At 44.0% G+C, this 23,696-nt stretch overlaps 1 protein-coding gene across 1 annotated transcript in view; it reads right to left on the bottom strand.

The window, feature by feature from the left end:
* Window positions 1-23,696, bottom strand: part of cntln (centlein, centrosomal protein) — a 104,367-nt gene that overhangs the window by 41,052 nt on the left and 39,619 nt on the right. The window contains exons 14-18 of the mRNA XM_029429905.1: window positions 21,012-21,112; window positions 17,880-17,977; window positions 16,438-16,967; window positions 12,940-13,012; window positions 11,172-11,259 (exon numbers count right to left, since the gene is read on the bottom strand). Of these exons, the coding sequence (XP_029285765.1) occupies window positions 11,172-11,259; window positions 12,940-13,012; window positions 16,438-16,967; window positions 17,880-17,977; window positions 21,012-21,112 (890 nt within the window). The remainder of the gene's footprint in view (window positions 1-11,171; window positions 11,260-12,939; window positions 13,013-16,437; window positions 16,968-17,879; window positions 17,978-21,011; window positions 21,113-23,696) is intronic.

Genomic DNA, 23,696 nt, shown 5'->3' with positions numbered 1-23,696 from the left:
TCCGTAAACGCGCGCACAGACTCACTTCGACACCCAAGAAGCGGCGGCGCGAGCACATCCTGAACGTGCACTGTACTAGTTGTGTAAAACTTAAGGTATTTACACACACACACACCAACAATCATGTTCACCTGGTTATTATTAATTCCCTTAGAAACGTATAAAGAATAAATATATAAAAAGGGTTCACCTTGGTGTTCATTAGCGAGACACAAGTGGAGCTCCTTCACTGTGGCACGGTCCATCGCAGCCTGGACTCGCAGCATGTCCAGCTCCTCTTCTACGCCGGCTCTGCAGTTACACACACACACACACACACACACACACACACACACACACACACACACACACACCACACACACAGAATGAACTTTTCTTACGTCAAATCTATTCTTCTACAAATATAAATGACATAATGAAATAATAAATATGAAACCAACTACCAACCCAAGCATTGTATAATGAGCATCTTTTTTTTTTTTTTATCTCCACAAATATCCCTTTGGATTCCACTGTGGACTCCATTATCGTAGAAACTTCTGTTACACATTTTAACTTGAAATGGTATGCACTGGCTTTCTCTCCCCAACAGTGAAGACGACATTGTTGGGAAATCAACTAATTAAAATGCTTTTTTAATTCATCTGGAAATCAAAGTGACAAGCAACATGAAACGCCAAGGTAGGAAAAGTACAGTTTGCATCTGTGTGTGTGTATCAAAACAGACAAACAGACTGGAAAGTGTGCCCAATTACCTCTCCCCGCAATTAGCTTGATTCCTGCTAAAGGCTAATTATGTGGAGCCATGCTCGAGACTTTGCACTTTCAAGTTATTATTAGGACCCCAACTGAAATCTACCGAGGATACACACAAGCCTACCGAGACAACCACACCTGAAACACACACCTCATTTCCCTCCCCTCTGCTCCACAGAGTAAGAGAGAAACGCTAAAAAAACAAGCTCCTGCCTACTGGTGGCATTCTTCCCTCAGTTAACCTCATTACAACAGAAGGTCTTCCTTGTAACTGTCTTCTTAAGGCATGTGGTTGAGTGCAGCATGCACGATGCACTCTGACGTGTTTGAGCATTAGCAGGGCATCTGTGGCTGTGGTGAACTACGATAAGCATAATGGCAATTAACTCAAACTAGACACCTGTTTCAACAATCTAATTTTGCTAGATCAAACAAAAGATTTTTTCCATACATATGCCAAGAAAATGACTTGGGGAAAGTTATCGCCATAGCACAGGGAGGAAAAGTAATTAGCTTTTTAGCCCACATAGTGCAGTAGAGGCCTGGTCTAATGGCTGACCGCAGCTTAAATAAGTACACAAATGACTCTCCCTGAGGGAGGGTGAGGAAGCAGATGGATATGTGTCGCTCCTCTATAGATTTTCCTCCATAAATGAACTCAAGTCGATGAGGCACCGGCAGTGCCTTGTGTCCAGGCTGTTAATGGGACAAATGAGCTGAAATATGCAGTATGTGAAAGGAGCCCGTTCCATCTCATGTTTCTCTTTTATGCCTTTTTCGGATGCTGATGGTATTGACGCTAAAACAAAGTTCATATGCAAAACGTTCAATTTTGTTGAAGGATAAGCGTACTTTCTTGGATGGAGAAGGGATTGGATTGCAGATGGAGTTCATTGGCCAGGGGGGCCTCCAGTTTCACATCATAACATTCTGGAGATGGAAGACTATTGCATCCTTATTCAGTAACACTCGGTTGTTGCTGTGTGTGCACCAGTCTGCCGTGCATATGGAATTAGCAGAGCTAGGGATGTTACGAGAGCAATAACAACATTTGGTGACTGATCTTCGATATATGCCAAGGTTATTAAGTGAAGAAGTAAAATGACTGAACTAAAACAATTAAAGCTGGGTCGGCAACTTGGAAAGGAACCAGCAAGAGTAAGCTAGTGAAAGAATCCCAGAGTGGTCCTTCAGGCCTCTCTCCGCGCACTTCCTACTTCTTAATTTGCTTTGCACAGTATAGGGATGTCACGACAACCAAAACGTCGGTACACGTCAACGCCAAAATGTTCGTTTCACTGATTTCTTCCAATATTTTCACATTGGGTTTTGAGAATCGTGGGATTTCACTGGTATTTCTGGCTATTGACATCCCTAGTATCTGTCATCTTCTATGGGGTTTGCTTCAATCCTCCCGTTTCCAGCCTCACTCTTCATACTCTGCTTCCTTGTGCGAGTACAGCGTTTGATAAACAGATGCTTACTATTTTTAGCCTATTGGTGTCCCGGTGATGAGGAAAAGAATAGCTATGAGAATTCAAAAGGATGTTTATGCAACACTGTGAGGCTTCGTAGCATTGAGCTAAATCCCAACTTTAAGGAGCCATGTTTTAAGATCTGCATCGCATTATAGTCTCCTTCGTCTGCAAACAATTCCAAACCTTTTCCTTGTGTAAGACTACCTGCAGTAACCTGCGATGCATCTGACCTGAAACCATGTTTTCCTGTCTCCTCCTCGCCATCACAGAGAAGAAAACTAACACCTCCTATAGGGTATTGCAATTATTCTGCATTTTATTTTAAAAATCTGAATGATAAATATGAAGCTAGCCGGACAATTTTCAATTCCCTCTCAACTTGCCGCTTCACACTCAGCAGGCATAAAAGCAAAAGAAGTTTCTTGGCAAGAAACCAACTAAAAAGGCACCAGACAAGTGTTATGTTTGGTAATGATGTGGTCTGCAAAGTAAGTCTGTGTCTCACGCCGCTCTTTTGGCCCCGTTTTGAAAACATTTTCTCTCTCGTGCAGCGCTAGAACTTCAGCCCTGAGCTATCCACTCCATGTCATTTGATCTCGTCTCTACCTGTGTTGCACCGAACACAGCTTAGAGCATAAACTGCCAGCCTCCATCCACAAGGGTGTACAACACAACATCATCTGCAGCCATTGTGCTTTCACACGCCAGCCTCCTCTTGGTTCTGCTCGGCACATAAAGAATACACAGGAACAGCAGGGAATAGGGTGAGAAAGCGGGGAAAAAAAAAGGAAAAGAAAAACCTCTGGCATTTTTATCACTGGGGAAAAAATCTTGTTTTCAGGGGTGTGGGGGGGATTCCCCTATGGTTAAACTCAGACTAGAGGGCTGTTCATTCATGGAGGGAGTTCGGGGTGGTTAAGCCACTGCTGTCAGCAGAAACTGTGACTGGTGGAGTTTACGTGGCTCGCTTGCTGTATTTTGGCTCCGGCGACGCAGCAGCAGGAGCAACAGCGAACCGTTGGGTTCTCCAAGCCACGGGCCAGATATGAAAGGTAAGTGGGGGATTCATGTGATAACCACTGGTGGAAACGACCGAGGATGTCCACAACATTCCCTGTTTAAGAGGCTCGTTGATGCTGCTAGATATCCGAATATGAAAACAATATCATAATGTTATATTTATTAAACATGAGGAAGAGTACATTTGTGGAAGTAAACACCACTTCCGAGGGTCAATGACTATTTGAATATGAGAGGATACAGGCGCACTACATTCTCGACTGTGTGTGTGAGAAATTGTATTTGAGGTTTGGGTTCTTTGTGTTTCTAATTGTATCTTATTATGGGACTAGCTAAGACTTGATGGCACACCTGAAGCTTGCATCATAATTACTGTGTAAGTGTAAAGCCAGTTTTTTTTTTTTTTTTTACACAATAATTAATTTTCCCAAATAATTAGTGAAGGGAAAAAAAAGGAAGTTGTCTGATTTAAAAACATGCATAACACCATCTGTGTGTGTGTGTGTTGTGTGTGTGTGCATGTGAGCAAATGTGTCCCTCCTCCAACTAAGCCGTGGTCCGGGGGGGCAAAAGACTCTCATTACTTCTAATACCTTTTAGCAAATCAAGATGAAACGAAAGAAATAGAGGAATATGAGGAACATCGGGGGTAAACTTTATTAAACTTAATTAGTGTCAACGTCGCTTATTGGGGAGGTTCACGTCCATAATGGTCATTCTCTATAGAGGAGCGCTCGCTTGCTGCTGCAGTGCAAATGATCTCAAAGGCTTTTTCCCCCAGTAATCGCTAGCTAATTTATGCTTTGATGTCGTCTGAGTATAGCATCTTAAGTCTAAGGGTGCACTGCGTGTGTTTATTCTGTTTATGGTGCCTAAATAATCCCTGCCTCTTTTTTTTTACCAACAGACCTTTAACAACAATTAACAAGCAGGGACATGGAATGCTGCAGGACAGATGCATAATGAGGCAGATCAAATGATCCCACTGTGAGTCTTCTAGCCCACCCTGCATGGTCCCTCCTGCGGCACACAACCAATCAATACACTGCTTTGATCAGCAACTCCGCATCAGCTACCCACATAAGCAACACCACACAACATGACACACAAGACACCCACATGCACACATGTACATCCACACTAATTCCTTCAGTCATTTTTTATTCACTCACTCATTAGAACATGCATCATTTCACAAATGATTCACGCCGAGGAGAAGCCTGCCTCAGTGGAGTGCAGCAGACAGAGTGCTGCCACACGGTGGAATCAAACACTACGGATGGGAGCTGCCGGGAGTGTGCATCATGCAGACAGAGTCACAGGGAGACAAAGACGGAGAGAGAGGGGTGCAGAGAGAATAAAAAGGAAAAGTAGGAGCTGTACTGCAGAGCAACTGCAAGAAAGAAAAACACAAGGAGAAAGAAGTTCATTCAGACGGAGAGAAAGGTTGTGAAACTAACTTGTCCTGCAGCTGGCGGAGCTTGTCCTCCTTCTCCTGCAGTTGGCCTCGCAGCGCTTTGTTAGCTGCCACCTGCCTTGTGACCTCCGCACTTGCACTCTGGGGGGAGGGCACACGATATGTGTGTTGTTAATGTGTTTGAGTGTGTGATAGGGGGTGTGGTGGGGGGGGGGAGGTTTTCACGACACGGCTGATGACAGGTCAGGCACAGCATGATTCCTCATTATAGTTACAGCGGGAGGGTGGAAGGTGCTAAAAGAGGTTAAGAGGAAAGCAGTGTTTTACAAAGTGGATAAGAAACGGGGAATAATGGGACAAATACCAACTGTACTGTATATACCTAAACATCAGCATTTATGGGGACTATATATATATATATATATATATATAATACATATACACACACACACATAGATACATTAGGTAATATTACAAATGTCTTTTCTTCGTTGTTTTTATCTCTTTTATCTCTGCATGGTGACGTATTGAGACATGGCTCATGACGACAGCTTGACTTCTGATCATTGGGCTGATGGATATTCGAACGTGCATGTTCACTTTGGTTTAAAGGGCCCTGTGTGTCTTGTGGGAACTGCAGCAGTACAAGCTTCTGACACCGCGCTCACTCAGTGCGGGCACCCCCACAGTGCATCCTCGCCTCTCCCTGGTGCTGTCACCTGACATGACTTCCTCGGCTGTGTGTAACGACAGCAGCAATCTGCTCGGTGACACTGATGAGCCGGGCTGGCGGAGAGGGTGATGATACCGTGGTACCACTCACTCCTCACTCCCTATGATGTAGGGCACGTCTCTACTGTTATTCCCCATTTCTCATCTTCACTGACAGGTACTCTATAATAAGATCAAATGATAAGAAATGCTAATTCATGTCGAAATCACATGCAATTTCAGGTGATGTCGAGTGTAAATTGAAAGGCTAAATATGTATATATTTAGTTTAATGCTATATGGTTTGAAAGTAAAACCTTGACAGAGTTTCTTTCAGAGTTTCTAAACTCCTCAAGGACAGCAGGCTGTTCCAACCGGTGAGGTGTTGAAGCGACTACCAGAGAAACGCTTCTTCAAACTAAAGACAAACATAAATGCATGTGTATTGTCGACGCTTTGATACGGCATAATAAGCAAGTAGCAAAAAAAAAAGGGCAACAAACAGGAAATTCAAAGTGAAATGTGAAAAATTCATGAAGTACATTTTCTTGCTTTAGTCGATGAACTGAATGAAGAAACAGGAAAGTAGGATTTTCTTTCCCGACAAACATTTCTTGAGTCAAACTGCATTAATACTCAACATTCCACAATTTCCTTGTTATTCATGGTATTATCCACTCAGGCGTCATTTGCACACAACTCCAAATGAACATGATCCTTAATACCATCATCCTATTAAGAGATTTATCTCATAAGGCGTGCACAATAAGACAAAGCATGAGGGGCCGTTCATTAACCCCGGAGTTCTACTGGCTACTTATAACCACTAACCTTAAGTTTGCCTTGAAGTAGTTTGACCTCAGCTTCTGGGACCTGAGGGGCCGTATTAGCCGGGGCGGGCATGGTCCTGCCCTGGCAGGAGCACTCTGCGTTTACTGGTGCTGCTGGCACAGTTTGCTGGGGTAATGTGATCTGCCTCCACTGCTCCAGCTCCATCTCCAGGACCTTCTTCTGCTGCTCCTTACCAGCCAGGTCAGAGGTCAGCTTCTACAGACCGACAGACAGAATTGGTGGTCTGGGGTACTGCTAATGATACTTCAACTAAAAACAAAAGTTTTGTCTACTGTTATTAAACCAAGGGAACTTACTTTGGATGACGAGTTACAGTAAAAGTAATGGGAGACATTATATACCGCTAGATAAATTGACGTTCATTTACAAAAAGGTTGAGTCAAACCAAATCCCTGCTGTTCGATGGCAAACTGTATTAATGGAAAAATCATCTGATTTAAACCAGTCTTAATTATAAACTCACAGTACATTAATATGATAGATGCGGAGACAAAGTAAACACAATATGGTGGAAATACTGTACGTGTAAGCCACAGGAGAGTAGCGGGCTGTGCTTTAATATCTAGTCTGTGATTAATCTCCTTTTTTATGCTAATTAGGAGACAGATGATGCTGTTGCCTGGTCAACAGGGCCTAATTCTCACTGTGATTGGCATGCATAATAAAGCCAGGCTGCAGAATCAGAGAGCACTTTGGGACGGGGGGGAGTTCGGCATTTGGTGAGAGGTTGGGTTTCGAAGTGATGAACGATAATGGCACTAGCTGATCATGTACAATGTACAGTGTATCAATGATTCCAAACACAAGCATCTGAGCTGAACACTTTTAACCACATGTGTGCGGTTGAGCTAATTTTTTTTTTTTTTTTTTAAATCTCTTCGCCTGCTTATTAAAAAATATGGGGCAGAAACACGTCTCTGTAAGTTCGGTTCAATACTGCCACAATTAGCCGACCTGGTATCATTTCAAACATCAAGAATGCTTAATGGCACAAATAGGAGACATGATACATGAAGATGTGATGCTGCACACATGGGCCCAAACGCTGGAACACACACAGAGACACAAGCACACACCCAAGTGAAACCGCAGATTCCCAGGGGTTTGCTTTCTGCTCTGCATACATGGAGGTTATTGATATCTGGTTTGCTGGCTGACACCTTTTAATAGAATCCGTCTTGTTTTAGGTTTCCTCTGCTCTGTTGAAGATGCACATACCATATCCCCAGGGGAAGGTGGGAGAGCGAGAGAGAGAGAGAGAGAGAGAGAGAAGCGGGAGTGATAGAGAGCGAGAGCGGAGAATGAAAAGAGGGGCTATGGCTGTAGTGGCAGTGGAGCACGGATTAGGAGTGGCATTGATGACACTTCCTGTAAGACAGGCTTTGATTTCACAGCCCTGGTGAGAAATGACACTGACGAGGGGCTGATATGCCTATGGTCCATTAAGGCCGTGACACCATGCAGACTATCGGCCGTCGATGAGCGTCTGTCGGCCCAGTTTTTTTTGCGACGTGTCCCGCACCGTCGGAATCTTTCTGCCGGGAGACTATAAAATTAAACAAATCACTCCGATTGGCTGTTCAGTTTAAAAGCGAATCAGAGCAACGATTCGAGAAACGGACGTGAGGAAAACAACAAATGTATGAAGTCGAGAGGACGCACAAAGGGGCTCTTTATATCTCATATGATCGTTCCAATACTCGGATATTTTCACCATTTTAATTCCTCTCACGCATAATTACACAGTCTGCATTGGGCTGCTGCAATTATGGCAAAAATCATAATATTTAATATTTTGGTCAATATTGAACACTACAGCATCTCATGCATTTAGATAGAAAATATTGTACATTTTAAAGAAATAATGAATCAGTCTGGTGGACTTTAAGAGCAGAATTAAGAGACGAAGAACTTTGTAAAGAAGTTTGTACTTTAGTAGATTATTTCAGGTAAAAATACCTGGTAATGTCTTAATGTACACGTTTTCACAATCTCTCTGTATTCATCCTGTTGGCCAGACCTTTTATGTCATTTGCAGAGGCAAATCATTCAAATTTAAATAATGCGTGGAGCTTTTAAAGTTCAGTCGGTTGTGTCAGTTGCACCCTCTAATCCTGAGATAATCCCAGCCCCTTACATGTTAGAGGAGGGTAGGACACTCCGCACGCAAAGAGATAGGCTGGCAAATTTGCGAGTCGATGTCACACTCCACCGTAAAGGGAAGTAATGACTGAGAGAGGTAGATAATCCAAGCAACCAAATGATCCTGTATTTGGATGATACGCATGACTAGCACATTTTTGTCAAGAGCTGCACATCGGGTTGAAAGAGGAGAGAACGATTCACCTGTCACCTGAGGTTTTTAAGCCTCTCGTGACACTTTATTACAACTCGAGTCTGTTTGAGGGTTTATCTTGTTTTATATTAACATTTAAATCTAGGACTAGTCAGACAGGACAAGAAACATGGCAGGTCAGGTTACAGACTCTCCGTTTGAACTTTGACTGACAGTGCTTGCCGTAGTTGTGAGTGCACAACGTTTTCCTGTGCGATGACATTGCCGTGGCACTCACTTTAGCTTTTTACCTCCAAGTAAAAGTGAACTGTTGGTTTGTTCACCACCAGTATGATTGTCTGGCTGCGCATCATTTGCCACAATTGGACTTTGTTGCAGTGACATCGGCATGGTCATATAGGAATTATCCTTGAAGATGAATATGTTGGAAAGAAAGGGAAGTATCCGCACACGTCTGCACTGCAGGTCTGAGAGTTAGAGGTACACTCTGTTGCTGTTAAATACCTCCGTCAGGATACTGTGGCGCTGGTGACTGAGAGATGAAAGTGTCACCCTGTTGTAAGGCTGTTGCCCTGAGGCTGGGACTACAGAGCTGAGTGCAGCAAGACAAAGCACATTACACCTCTCCACTGCAGGTCTATCCCACCCTCATGTTTTACATTTGACTTTAGATGTTGGATAAGAACTTACACCATAGAGGTAGGAGGAATACAAAAAAAAGGAAGCAAGTAAGAAAGAGAGGAATAAGGAAATAAGACTTAATGATGGAAAGAGGTAAGGAAGGACAGAATGGCTGAAGGATCAGGGAGACACAGCAACACAAACAAGTTTCTGAGAAACTGCCATGCTACTTTCACATGATGGCCCCTGTGGAGGCTGTCCTAAGCCAATTACAAGCAGAGAGTTTTAGTTGGAAAGTTGGCAAGGACCGGCTGAACAAGCCAAAGTCCATCACCTCTTGCCCTTTGCAGAGAGGGCAACAAGACATGGCTTTGGCCAGTCAGTCGAATCCAACTTTCTCTGGTGGAGTGGCATTAATACTGCAGGAGGGAAGAGGAAACAAACAGGAAGACAACAATTCCCTCTCTGTCAACTCATTCACGCAGCAGTGTGTGCTCGTGTGTGTGTGTGCGTACACCTGTGCCTTTACTGCTGTGTCTGAGTCTAAGGTCTTGTTGGGCCTTAGCAATCAGATGCCCGGGTGGGAGCACAAGGGCCACTTCCTAGGTAGCAACACTATGAGGGCTGGACTCTGACCTGTGTGTACAAGTCCAATGTATCCGCATCTGTACTATTCTACTCAAAATATACAGACATACACACACATGCGCCTAATCAGGTGTCCAGTGGGCCCTCGCTGGCTGCTGCTTTGTCTGAATTCACCAAAAGAAGTCTGTCCGATTAACAACTGTATCTGTCTAGGTGTTGGTGTAAGTGTGTGTGTGTGTGTGTGTTGGTGTGTAGAAGGAGGCCCTGGCAGGAAAGGTACTGTTTAGGGCCAAAGTGCTTGGTGTTTTATTTATAGTCTATACCAACTCAAGAGTTTCCTACCTGGAGGCAGGTACTAAATAACTAAATGGGTGTGTGGCAGTGGACTGTATGAGTAAAAAAGTCACCTTGTGTGTCTGCGCGCACAGGTGCACGGATTTGGAGAAATGTAACTGCTAGTGACACAGATTGTTGTGAAGAGCTGGCTTGTTGAAACATTCAGTGAGACGAGACAACAGCAGAGTCAGAGAGAGAGAAGAAAAAGAAAGAGAAAGAGAGAGAGAGGGAAATTTTCTTCCTCGCTTCTGCTCCGCGGTGCTGACCTCCACAGGCGAGGGTAGGCCTGTCAGCCACACTTATTAAGCATGATAAGGGCAAAGGACCTGCTACTGCTGCACTCTCAGCCCCCAGCAAACTCAAAAGAACCACAAAAAAGAAAGACAAACCAGAAAGGATAGAAAAATAAGAAATTTCCCAACACTTATAACTGGCTTTCCCTTTTACTAATTCCCCCCCCCCCCCCCAAGTTACCTGTGTGAGCTGTTTGCTGCCGCAGAGTTTCTCACTGAGAGAGCCGAGTTTGCGCCGTGATATTCTCATTGGCCCTTCGCAGCTCTCTGGCTGAAAGCACAGCGTCTTTCCTGGCACTTCGCAGTATGTCAATGTGACGCTGTAGGGACTCTACGCGCTGCTGCAGAGAAGAGGAGGAGCAGTGCTGGGTCTTCATTAGCATCCTCTTCCTCCTCCACCTCCCTTTCTCTCCTCTCATCCCTCGGTCCCAGGGCTCATGCTGTTCATCGTCTAACAGGAGGAAGTACACGCAGGCACCTCAGAGTTGACAAGTGCACAGAACAAATCCCTATTTAGAAGCTACTGGTGGGAGTTAACGGGCTTATGTAAAAGTGTCTGTGTGTGTATGCACAAGTGAAAACTGTGATATATTTAACAACTTGAATGATTAACATTTTCCATTTATAACCAATTGAGGTTCTGAGAAATAAAACACCCCAAAACAAAGCTTGTTAACTTCTTAAAAACTTGTTTCCGATCGACAGCGCGTACATACATCGAGTGTTCTTCCCGCTTCAAATTAATAGTCGATTAGATTTGTGTAGTTTTGCATGTGGTGTGAAAAAAGGAAAACTTCTGCTACCTTGGGCCAGAACGTCGGCTTGTTTCCTCCTCTTGGATTTTGCCGCCGGCGCCGCCGCTGCGTTTGAGATCGGTGAACACCTGTAGGACTACAAGACGGCAGAAAAGTCACAGACAAGAGATGAAACGCAGCTGTTAAATGTAACACAACCGGTTGACATGTTGTGCTTCCTGAAACGCAGCTCATAATGACACTGTGATCACAGGGTGTGCTCAGTTTAACGCGACAAGACAAATCACCCCGTGCTTTAATAATTCACCTGAACGCGTTCAACCGACTTCACCGTGAACGCTCCTCAGCGCGGATATTACTCCTGACAGATGCTAGCGAATACCGCCTTTGTTCAATCACTGTCTGAAAGCCCTGATTCACTCCTACAGTATGACGTGTGTGTGTGTGAGTACGTGTGTGTGTGTGACAACTCCCAACTGCACCATCGTTTGTAGTGACATCAAAGAAGTCCCCCCCCCCCCTTCTTCTTCTCTGCCTGTTCCCTTTGTATATGGGGTCAGGTAGGATTTGATCAGTGCCAGGTTTGATCACACAGTGTCTTACAGAGAAGAGAGAGGGGGGAGGGTGAACCCTTTGGTTTGTGACATAGCACGTTGTGAGGGGCCAGGGCTGTCACAGCGATGAGCCCGGGAGGAGCTGATGGGCACATTTAGCAGATCTGGAGCGGAGGGAAACTTAAGGGGATCTGAGAGTAAGGGTCCTGACAGCTCCCTGGCTCCATGTACAACAACAACTCTCTCTTCGTCTCCACCTTCTACCTAAGCCTCCTCTCGAAACACAGAAAGAGAGGATATCTTTAAAAAAAAAAAAGGTCCCCTTCTTTCCTCTCTTCAGCTGTCTTCTTGACGGACAGATCTCTCTGGGGTTTGGAGCTGCCATGTCCTGCTGTGAAGTGGTTTGATATGGACAAGTGCAAGGGTTCAGACCTATTGATTTTAATGGTGTGGAGAGGAAATGGAAAAGAAGGGAGCACCGACAAACCACACATAGGCAAGACTTTGTGGCTGCGAGAGCAACGGGAGTGGAGATAGTTACAGGAACACTCACGATTATCTAATTGCTAACTAATCACGTAAACCTCTAGAATTATATTACTCAATTATTAAAACATGAAGTAATTAAAACACACTGTGCACCATCAACATAAATACTTTGTCCTTTTTCTACAACTCCATTAATCATCCTTTCAGAATGAAGACACCGAGGACAATTTAGTTAAGAGCACGGCCCCTAAATTACGATATAAAGCACAATAAAACACAGATTGTTTTGTTACTTGGGTGACAATTACCTGCTTCTATGGCGATGGTAATGTAGCTGTAAATAACTGGACGTAGGAATAATCTAATTATTCTTGCAGTTTTGTTTGGTAAGGTGCCTCAATAGATTTTCTTCTTAATAAATAAGGAACAATTTACTCTGAATATCACATTAGAAACGCATGCTAAAAATGTAATTGTAAATTAAGAACCAAGAAGTGCAATTTATACACTGCACTGATACATTTCATGCTTCAATAACCGAGTTGGAATCAGTGTTTTAGGGATTCAGAAGTAGTTTTTACGACGGTCTTACACCACTGGAGTAATGGCACAATTAAAATAGGGCTGAAACGAGTATAAAACCCGTACGTACTCTCAAAAATCCAACTCAAATCGTACTCTGCCTGGGAATATACACTCTAGCCCAACGTTAACGTCCGACCTGTACACGTGCATTTGTTCTAATCTAAATTTAAGGATGAGCACAGACGTACCTTTCTGTTGGTGTGTCGTCTGAAAGGCGTTGTCCCACTGTTGAGACTGTCCACATACTCTTCACCACTGACACTGTAGAGAAGAAGCGAGGAGGGTTATGACAGGCCAGAAGTTGAACCCACAACCCTGTCTCTGAAAGCACCACCACTGGACAAAAAAAATCCAATTTACCTTTTATGGTTGATTTAGTTGACATCAAGCAAAAATATGTGCATTCTTCCCCGCTAGCCTTCCAACAGAAAATCAATGTCCCATCCAATTTCTGAGCTGGAAGTGTAAATGTGGGTGTAAATTAAGTGAAAAGCTGCAGTGTCTGGTGCTGATGGTGAATGCATCAACATGTATGAGAGCGGCTGTGGCCTTCATTAGCCCTCTGTGTGTGACAGACGTGTGTGAGAGGCACGGCTGAGCGGAGCCAAGCAAAGTTTTATCTGATGGACACACGGTAAGGGCTTCCTGGGACACACATACACACAGGCTCACACACAGGCTCACACACACACACACACACACACACACACACAGGCTCACACACAGGCTCACACACAGGTTTATTGACAGTGACCTTTGACGTGAAGGTGGAAGCCAGTGACATTTACGCTGGCGGGTTTATTAAGGTGGGGCCTGTGAGAAGCAGCGGAGGTAAAGACCACAGAGAGAGGATCTAACTGGAACATGACAGGGCTGGGGGCTAGTTAGGGTTAAACCCGGTCTGGAAGGGGCACAGGGACTTGCTGAGGATCACTAATCACCACCACTAAGACCAGGGTTACGTGCATTTGATGAAAAATGCTACCTGCCTCATGCTAAGCACAATTCTGAAGTCATCTTACTATTAATATATAAAAATACTTTTCTACTAATTACGCATCACATGTAGCTTCAAATGGACAAATACCACCGGCAGCATGATACGGTGTCTCAACCTGTCTGCCAATCAGACAACAAGAGTTACAGTGACCCACAGGCTATTGTCTCCTGGCTTTGTTTTATTAGCACAGTAAAGATGCTGTGCTGGCATGTAATGGAGATACTTCAGGGGGCTTTTGTGTTGCTGTGTAGTTACATGAACACATGTCCGTGCATTAACAGGCCGGATGCAAAATTGTGCGGCTCAAATGATGAAAGATGCTTGTATATATATATATATATATATATATATATAGGACACATGGGGGTCAACTCAGAGAGGTATGAACATAAAGTGAATCATATGCCATTACAGAAACCAGTCACAGTTGAACACTAATGGGAGATCGGTTTAACACAACACAGAACCTAGATATCGCTACTGATGGACAGTAATCCTACAAGTAACAAGTGTGTGAAGCATTGTGTTAAAAAACATTGTTTTACAGTGTTATTTTGTGTACAATGTATTTCTAGCTTATGCCAAACATTTATAGCATGAACAAATGTCATTATTTTACATTGTTGAAATCACTTGATGTAACATTTTTAACACACACGTTGCTCTGCTTTCATGCCATTGCCTTTATTAGCACACAGCACTTTTTGAGTAGATACTGAAATTAGCACCCTATATGTTCTGAATGGAGAATCGATTTGAAATTGAAATCGAAGGCACACTGAACCTCCTTTCCTCTTCAATAATTTGTCACCCGGAGCGCCTTCGCAGCAGAGTAGTTACATTACAGCACCTGCCACATTAGCGCAACGTCCCGGGTTTGATTCCAGCCTTGGGACCTTTGTTGCATGTCATACCCCCTCTCTCTCTCTCTCTCTCTCTCTCTAACCCATTTCGTATCTCTCTCTCTACACCGTCAGATAAAGGCAAAAATGCCAAACCATAACAATAATTTGTCACCCGTTTGTAATAGAGTGCATTCCAGCAGTGCTATGCAATATGTAAACGTACGTAATCATAAGCTCACGCTATATATTCCTACTAACAGAACAACTCAATAGGATATTCTTCATGCCCCCCCCTGCTCTCGTGCTGTCCTGCTCTATAACAAAACTGCTGATCTGCTAAAAATGGTCAGCTGCCTCCAGCGCCTCAAAACTTGAGAGTGAGCCAGAGGCAGCGATAAAAAAGAGAGGGGAAAAAACAAAAGACTTGTCAGTTAGCTTTAACGAGTCTGACATCTTTATTTGGCACTATTTAGGCCAAACCTCCTTAGGCAGAAATACTGTATTTCTGCGAGCCCATAGCAGACATATTGCTGAAGAAGACCGCTGCGAGGCGAGAGACGCAGAAGGCTTTACAGTAACAAATCAGTTGACAGGTGCCTTAAATAAGACAACATCTCAGTTTAGACCCCTTCTTCACAAATCCACTTAGATCCACCTCTCAGGTAAAGCGTGTATTAGACTCCTGCTTATTAGCCACATGGAGAGGCATTAGGAGAGCAGGGCATAGCTGCACCCAGTCCCTGTTAAACGGCCTCGTGTGGATTGAGACGGGGTGGATTACAGCCTGATGAATTAGTTGGTGAAGAGACGGGGAGTTAGTTGGACCGAGCAAAAGAGAGAGCGGATGCAGAGAGTCATACGGGGAGAGAAAGTGAAGGGAATTAAATATCAGCGAGTGTTTGAAATCAAATCATTCCGAACATCACTCAATAAATGTTGGCTCAGTGGCTTTTTTGCATAAAACATACATGAAATAATTACTGTCGATGGTTCTTAATTTAGAGGGTGTTAAACAGCTTGTAGACATCTGGTACTGAGCCGAGTAGGGTCATTCAAAATTTATCTAACTAAATTAAGGCGAGGAGAGAAAAGAGGAGGGTGTGTGTGCGTGTGTGTGTGTGTGTGTGTGTGTGTGTGTGTGTGTGTGTGTGTGTTGGAAGCAGTTTCTTGGGGGTGGCTGGAGGAAATAAGAGTAGCGCACGCACACATTTGTGAATTGACATGCCACAAGATAACCAACATGACGAGACACAGGGTGGGGTTAGCTTCCGTGCATGTGTTGCAGGAGGTGGGGGGAGCTCGGTACTTGCAGGGGGATCCTTAGCGCTGTCAAGGGGGGGGTTAGTGAATATGCAAAGGACCAGTAAATTAAATCAAACTGCCAAACTGTCAATTTCGGGGTAGCGTGACTAGTGCATGAAAATGGCATCACTGGAAGGTATCAAGGCTTTGGCGGCCCCCTTATCCCTGGGCTTTTCTGGCAACGGTTCAACTTTGTGTAGAGAGGTGGCTAATTTTGCATGCAAATTTCAGTCAATAAGCTCCAAGCAAGGCGTCCCAGGATATTTCAAAGGATCTGACAGTAGTTTCCCCCCTCCTCTCTCCTTCTCTCTATCATTCTTGCTCGCATTCTTCTTTTGGCTCCTGAATACCAACTAGACAGAAGATGAAATTCAATCACCCATTTGCTTACGCTTTGCATATGCACGTTGTCCCCTCGATGCTGCGTGGGGGCCCCCCCACAATTCAGCCAGCCCACCCGCTCCTCTCCTACCACCTAAAAATAATGAGGAGGGAGTCTGTGAGAATGTGTGCATCTGTGTGTGCGTGTGTATCATTACCTATCTACGCTCAAGTCCTCCCACTCGTCCTTAGTGGGACTCGGGCTGCGGCCTTGCCAGCTGATGGCTTGATTGGGGCTGACTGCTCGGTGGCTGCGCTGGGATAGCGGACCTCTGAGCCTAGTTGTTTTGAATTTGACCTTGCCGCTAATGTTGCCAGCGATCCCGCTTGCCCGCACTGGTGCTGCTGCGCGGTTCCTATAGAAGTCCCTGGCTGCTCTGAGGATCCCGAGCTCCTGTCTCAGCTTCAGCAACTGATGATGACGCTTGGTAGCGTCTTTTTGAGAGGCAGCCAGGCGGCCTTGTGAAGCAATGATCTCGCTGCGATGCCGCTCCCTCTGCACCAGGGCCTGGGCATGGGCTGCCTCTTCACGGACAGCTTCCTGGGTTCGCAGATGATCCAGGGAGGCTTGGAGTCTGCGGCAGTTGTGGGCCAAGTCTTCCTTGGCCTCAAGTAGCTGCTCTTTCTCTTCCCTCAGCCTCTCTGTCTCCTCCTCCAGGGACACCATCCTCCACTCCAGCTGCTCAATCTGAAGAAATCAGAGCTATAGGGCCTCAGTGGTACAACATAGTTAATTTTTTACCCCTTGCATATTTTTCCTTTTACCATAAATACTCAAACTTCAGAACATGCTGCTCTTGCCGTGCTAGTGAAAACAAGAACATGCCATGTCGGAGTTCACCCTGTGTTACTGTTATCAGTGAAAGTTTCTAAGAGAAAGGCCAGTTCCTGATTTGACCTGAGTGTGGTAGCACGCACACAGTCGTTTCCCTTCCCAGACATTTCCTCAAGAGTGCATGTATCAATGCATATATGCATGTGTGTATGGCTGAACCAATGAGCCTGGCAAGGCTACGGACATCTGACTGGCACCCCCTTTACCCTGATCACCCTCATCAACCAGGAGCACTTAGTGTATTTGTTAGATGTGTGGTGGAGACAGTTTAAGAGAACAGTGCATGCCTGCTGGGTTTGTGCCTCCAGGCAATTTCCCCCCTTTTATTTGGTTCTCACTCTGCCCGCTGGTGAGGCCCGGTACCTCTCAAACTAAATTAGATGGCTATCCCCACTCGTGATGATTTAGTGCCATGAAGGCAGAAGAGCGGGCAACATATAAACTCATGCAAGCTGAGGTTTTAAAAGCATGTGTGCACAAAAAAAACAGCTCAACTACATTTATATTAAATGACCTACCGTTCTCTGGGATAACCTAGTGCAGTCTTTTATTTTTCTAACTGGATGAAAAACAGACTTCCTAAGCTGACACTTCACTTGGAAATGACTACATGACCAATTCTTCAAAGAGTGAGAACACTTTGGAATCATCCTTGATAGAGAAAACCCACATTTTGTCTGAGAGGCATTGTGCGTAGTTATGGCTCTGTCGGGTTTCTTTTATTGGCAATGACAAAGAACACTTAGTGATGGCATCGTGCTGTACCTTTTTAAATGACTGTTCCATTCGCTCTGAAGAAACAGAAAGCTTTTTCGGAGTGCTGCTTTTGACCTGGCGCCCCTCCACCACTTTGTCAAGCAATTCTGCAAAGGAGAACAAAGCACGTTATTGTGACACGGTGTGTCAAACTCAGGCTGCTCAATCAATAGAATGATAATAAAGAGGGTACATTAAATCAATTAGCATTACTATGGTCTAATTTGCTTCCTGAGGTCCAGTTTCTTTTTTCTTCTTTTGTCAATCAAAATGGGAAGTAACGCAGAACCAGTCATGCTATTTTCATAGGGACTTTCTTTCTTCCCGTTTCTAAAATCTAATCAAATAGCCCTTTTTTTTTATTTAGTAGTCCATGCGGAACTAGGAAAACAGTGTTCAAAAGCACACACTGGTATTTGCGATGTGCAACCTCTCTCTAGGGATCTTAAACAAACGAAGAGAAGCACTTGAATCCCTGGTGAACACACGGCCCCAGGCTGCACTGCTTTGTAGTCCACTGTGTTTCCCCAACGGACAGCTAATCTTCGCAGACTAACACGCTGCTTTATTCTGAGCACTTCAATAGTGGCCTTGGCAAACATATGATTTAGTCTTTAGGATAACAACAGAATGCATGCAGGAGTCAAAGGGCTCGTTGGATCGAGTACTCGATCCAACGAGCGTCGGTGTCACTGTTTGACACGCAGTTTATACCTCTTAAACTAACTGTATCTTCTCCGCTCACCTAGATGCAAAGGGCAACACAAAACAACATGAAAGTTTCTGCCTTTCGTTATCTACCGCTAAACATTTATGACAGGATGGCCAAATAATAATTTGTACAATGAGGCTGGAAACATGAAATATTCAGGACCTTGACTTTTCAGGTCAGTTGATCTTTTTGGAGAGCGAGTTGGAAAAAAGAGGCCGTAGAAGGGAAAGAGCGAGTGTTATGTTGCGAGGAGCTGCTGCTGCTCCCTTTGCTTTGCATTTGACGCTTTGCCCAGGGAAGTTTGTTACTTTGAATTAGCCGGCTCTTTTGTCTTCCCAGCATGTCACATTCAATCAGACAGAGCACCAAATAGGACAGGAGGGCTGCTGTGTTCGCTGGGTACATAACCAGGTTGGGAGACAATTATCCAGCTCCAGTGCCGGTGGCTTGGGAGTTGGCACCTCAGCACTACCTTGATAAGAAGACGTGGTGGCTCCCTAGTCACCCACAGTTGGAGGAGGTCCTGGCACTGCGGCATACATTAACGTCCCTCCCGTGACTCTTCATAGGCTACAGCACAAAGGCCTTGTTCCTTTCATCTGCTGCCTTGCATTAGTGTTTCAACCCTCCATCCCTTTGATCGGGTCACAGGGGTTCGTCAGGAGCAAATGTTGTGGCCATTCACAATCGTTTCCTAATAATGTTGAGTTTACGTTTTACTGACTCTAAACATATTTGTTTTAGTCCAGGTGTAAATATTCCAAATTATATCCAAAGATGAATCGGCCTCATGTTAAGTACAACATAATAACAATTGTAAAAAAAAAAAAGCACAAAACTGGCACTTATTTTCATCTTCAATATATATTTTTAAAACAATGGATAAAAGCTCAAATAATGAACAGTGAGGAGAAACCAGAAGTGCTTCATATCCAAAATATTAATATATGTAAAGTATTATTCTTTAAGCTTGGTATGGTACCAAGAGTGCATTTATTATACAGAGAATTCAACTTTAACATTAGTGAGAATACAATGAAAACAGCCGTGCTGGGGAGCTTCCTGTCTCTTTGCAGTTGATTTGGCTTCTGTTTAAAGTTTCTTTTTTTTATCTGATAGAAACTAGGAAATGATTGTGCTTGATAACACAAAAGAAAAATCATTCAGATAGTGAGGCTTTTGTGTAACAGTTATATTTAGTGATTATTTGTCTGACAAGATGTAAAACTAAGAATGTCCTTTCTGAAGAGCGTATTTCCCAGAATTCCTGACTGGCCTGTCAATAGGAGGCGATCCACTATTTTAATTAGTGCTATCCTTTAAATCACATGCTTGCATCTCCAACAGACGCCGTCATTGGTTGTAAAGAAATGAAAGTGATCGAGGACAGATTTGTTATTGAACTATTTAATTAAGAACAGCGGCTGCAGTGCTCAGCGTCTGACAAATGGTTGCAGATTGGATTCAAAGTGATGTGCTTTTTAACATTGGGAATTGTACATGCAGACACGATGAACACCACTTGATCTCTCAATCAATTTGCGAGGAGTTGATCAAGTCTTAATTGAGTTGTCGTATTAATTCCACTGGGAGTTGTCGTATTAATTCCGCTCACTAATACACACGGCCCAGAGGTAAGAGGATGGCTTAAAGGTGCTGTCATGTTGTATAAGCATGCATACTTTTTTCACCATTACAGGTGAAACTTACAGGGTTTTTAATTTGTTGTACTTTGTACTTCAAGCCAGTTGCAACATCCTTGGCAAAAATAACCATCATACTATAATGACATGCATCTGTGTGTGTGTGTGTGTGTGTGTGCGTGTGTGTGTCTGAGTTTCGATTATCTCGCCAGCCCCTTGGACGATCCACTTCACACTTGGCATGCATGTTACTGAGGACCAGAGGGCGTGCAGAGCCGCGCGAAAACCTGGTCCGCCTGACCAGCAGTGTTTTTTTTGTTTTTTTACACGAGCAAGCTCGTCCGACCGTGCCATTAAGTTACTGGTGATAGAATTAAGGATGTGTGTGTTTGTGTGTGTGCTAAACACGTTTATCCGTACCATTACTGCACAGGCGGCCAAACAGGTGCGCCGCCCTTTAAATGAAGACGTGTCTATGCGTGTCGGCCAGCGGACACATTTAATGGGGCTTTGCCTTTATTGAGGCCGTACAATTTTTCATGGGAGCTTTTGCCCTCATGATGCGTCGACTGTCGCGTTGCTTCCGTAAACGCGCGCACAGACTCACTTCGACACCCAAGAAGCGGCGGCGCGAGCACATCCTGAACGTGCACTGTACTAGTTGTGTAAAACTTAAGGTATTTACACACACACACACACACACACACACACCAACAATCATGTTCACCTGGTTATTATTAATTCCCTTAGAAACGTATAAAGAATAAATATATAAAAAGGGTTCACCTTGGTGTTCATTAGCGAGACACAAGTGGAGCTCCTTCACTGTGGCACGGTCCATCGCAGCCTGGACTCGCAGCATGTCCAGCTCCTCTTCTACGCCGGCTCTGCAGTCACACACACACACACACACACACACACACACACACAGAATGAACTTTTCTTACATCAAATCTATTCTTCTACAAATATAAATGACATAATGAAATAATAAATATGAAACCAACTACCAACCCAAGCATTGTATAATGAGCATCTTTTTTTTTTTAATCTCCACAAATATCCCTTTGGATTCCACTGTGGACTCCATTATCGTAGAAACTTCTGTTACACATTTTAACTTGAAATGGTATGCACTGGTTTTCTCTCCCCAACAGTGAAGACGACATTGTTGGGAAATCAACTAATTAAAATGCTTTTTTAATTCATCTGGAAATCAAAGTGACAAGCAACATGAAACGCCAAGGTAGGAAAAGTACAGTTTGCATCTGTGTGTGTGTATCAAAACAGACAAACAGACTGGAAAGTGTGCCCAATTACCTCTCCCCGCAATTAGCTTGATTCCTGCTAAAGGCTAATTATGTGGAGCCATGCTCGAGACTTTGCACTTTCAAGTTATTATTAGGACCCCAACTGAAATCTACCGAGGATACACACAAGCCTACCGAGACAACCACACCTGAAACACACACCTCATTTCCCTCCCCTCTGCTCCACAGAGTAAGAGAGAAACGCTAAAAAAACAAGCTCCTGCTACTGGTGGCATTCTTCCCTCAGTTAACCTCATTACAACAGAAGGTCTTCCTTGTAACTGTCTTCTTAAGGCATGTGGTGAGTGCAGCATGCACGATGCACTCTGACGTGTTTGAGCATTAGCAGGGCATCTGTGGCTGTGGTGAACTACGATAAGCATAATGGCAATTAACTCAAACTAGACACCTGTTTCAACCAATCTAATTTTGCTAGATCAAACAAAAGATTTTTTTCCATACATATGCCAAGAAAATGACTTGGGGAAAAGTTATCGCCATAGCACAGGGAGGAAAAGTAATTAGCTTTTTAGCCCACATAGTGCAGTAGAGGCCTGGTCTAATGGCTGACCGCAGCTTAAATAAGTACACAAATGACTCTCCCTGAGGGAGGGTGAGGAAGCAGATGGATATGTGTCGCTCCTCTATAGATTTTCCTCCATAAATGAACTCAAGTCGATGAGGCACCGGCAGTGCCTTGTGTCCAGGCTGTTAATGGGACAAATGAGCTGAAATATGCAGTATGTGAAAGGAGCCCGTTCCATCTCATGTTTCTCTTTTATGCCTTTTCGGATGCTGATGGTATTGACGCTAAAACAAAGTTCATATGCAAAACGTTCAATTTTGTTGAAGGATAAGCGTACTTTCTTGGATGGAGAAGGGATTGGATTGCAGATGGAGTTCATTGGCCAGGGGGGCCTCCAGTTTCACATCATAACATTCTGGAGATGGAAGACTATTGCATCCTTATTCAGTAACACTCGGTTGTTGCTGTGTGTGCACCAGTCTGCCGTGCATATGGAATTAGCAGAGCTAGGGATGTTACGAGAGCAATAACACACATTTGGTGACTGATCTTCGATATATGCCAAGGTTATTAAGTGAAAGTAAAAATGACTGAACTAAAACAATTAAAGCTGGGTCGGCAACTTGGAAAGGAACCAGCAAGAGTAAGCTAGTGAAAGAATCCCAGAGTGTCCTTTCAGGCCTCTCTCCGCGCACTTCCTACTTCTTAATTTTGCTTTGCACAGTATAGGGATGTCACGACAACCAAAACGTCGGTACACGTCAACGCCAAAATGTTCGTTTCACTGTATTTCTTCCAATATTTTCACATTGGGTTTTGAGAATCGTGGGATTTCACTGGTATTTCTGGCTATTGACATCCCTAGTATCTGTCATCTTTCTATGGGGTTTGCTTCAATCCTCCCGTTTCCAGCCTCACTCTTCATACTCTGCTTCCTTGTGCGAGTACATCGTTTGATAAACAGATGCTTACTATTTTTAGCCTATTGGTGTCCCGGTGATGAGGAAAAGAATAGCTATGAGAATTCAAAAGGATGTTTATGCAACACTGTGAGGCTTCGTAGCATTGAGCTAAATCCCAACTTTAAGGAGCCATGTTTTAGATCTGCATCGCATTATAGTCTCCTTCGTCTGCAAACAATTCCAAACCTTTTCCTTGTGTAAGACTACCTGCAGTAACCTGCGATGCATCTGACCTGAAACCATGTTTTCCTGTCTCCTCCTCGCCATCACAGAGAAGAAAACTAACACCTCCTATAGGGTATTGCATTATTCTGCATTTTATTTTAAAATCTGAATGATAAATATGAAGCTAGCCGGACAATTTTCAATTCCCTCTCAACTTGCCGCTTCACACTCAGCAGGCATAAAAGCAAAAGAAGTTTCTTGGCAGAAACCAAACTAAAAAGGCACCAGACAAGTGTTATGTTTGGTAATGATGTGGTCTGCAAAGTAAGTCTGTGTCTCACGCCGCTCTTTTGGCCCCGTTTTTGAAAACATTTTCTCTCTCGTGCAGCGCTAGAACTTCAGCCCTGAGCTATCCACTCCATGTCATTTGATCTCGTCTCTACCTGTGTTGCACCGAACACAGCTTAGAGCATAAACTGCCAGCCTCCATCCACAAGGGTGTACAACA

Source organism: Cottoperca gobio, chromosome 1 (assembly GCF_900634415.1).
Source record: "Cottoperca gobio chromosome 1, fCotGob3.1, whole genome shotgun sequence".
Lineage (NCBI taxonomy): Eukaryota > Metazoa > Chordata > Actinopteri > Perciformes > Bovichtidae > Cottoperca > Cottoperca gobio.
This window is presented reverse-complemented; position numbering and strand designations above follow the sequence as displayed.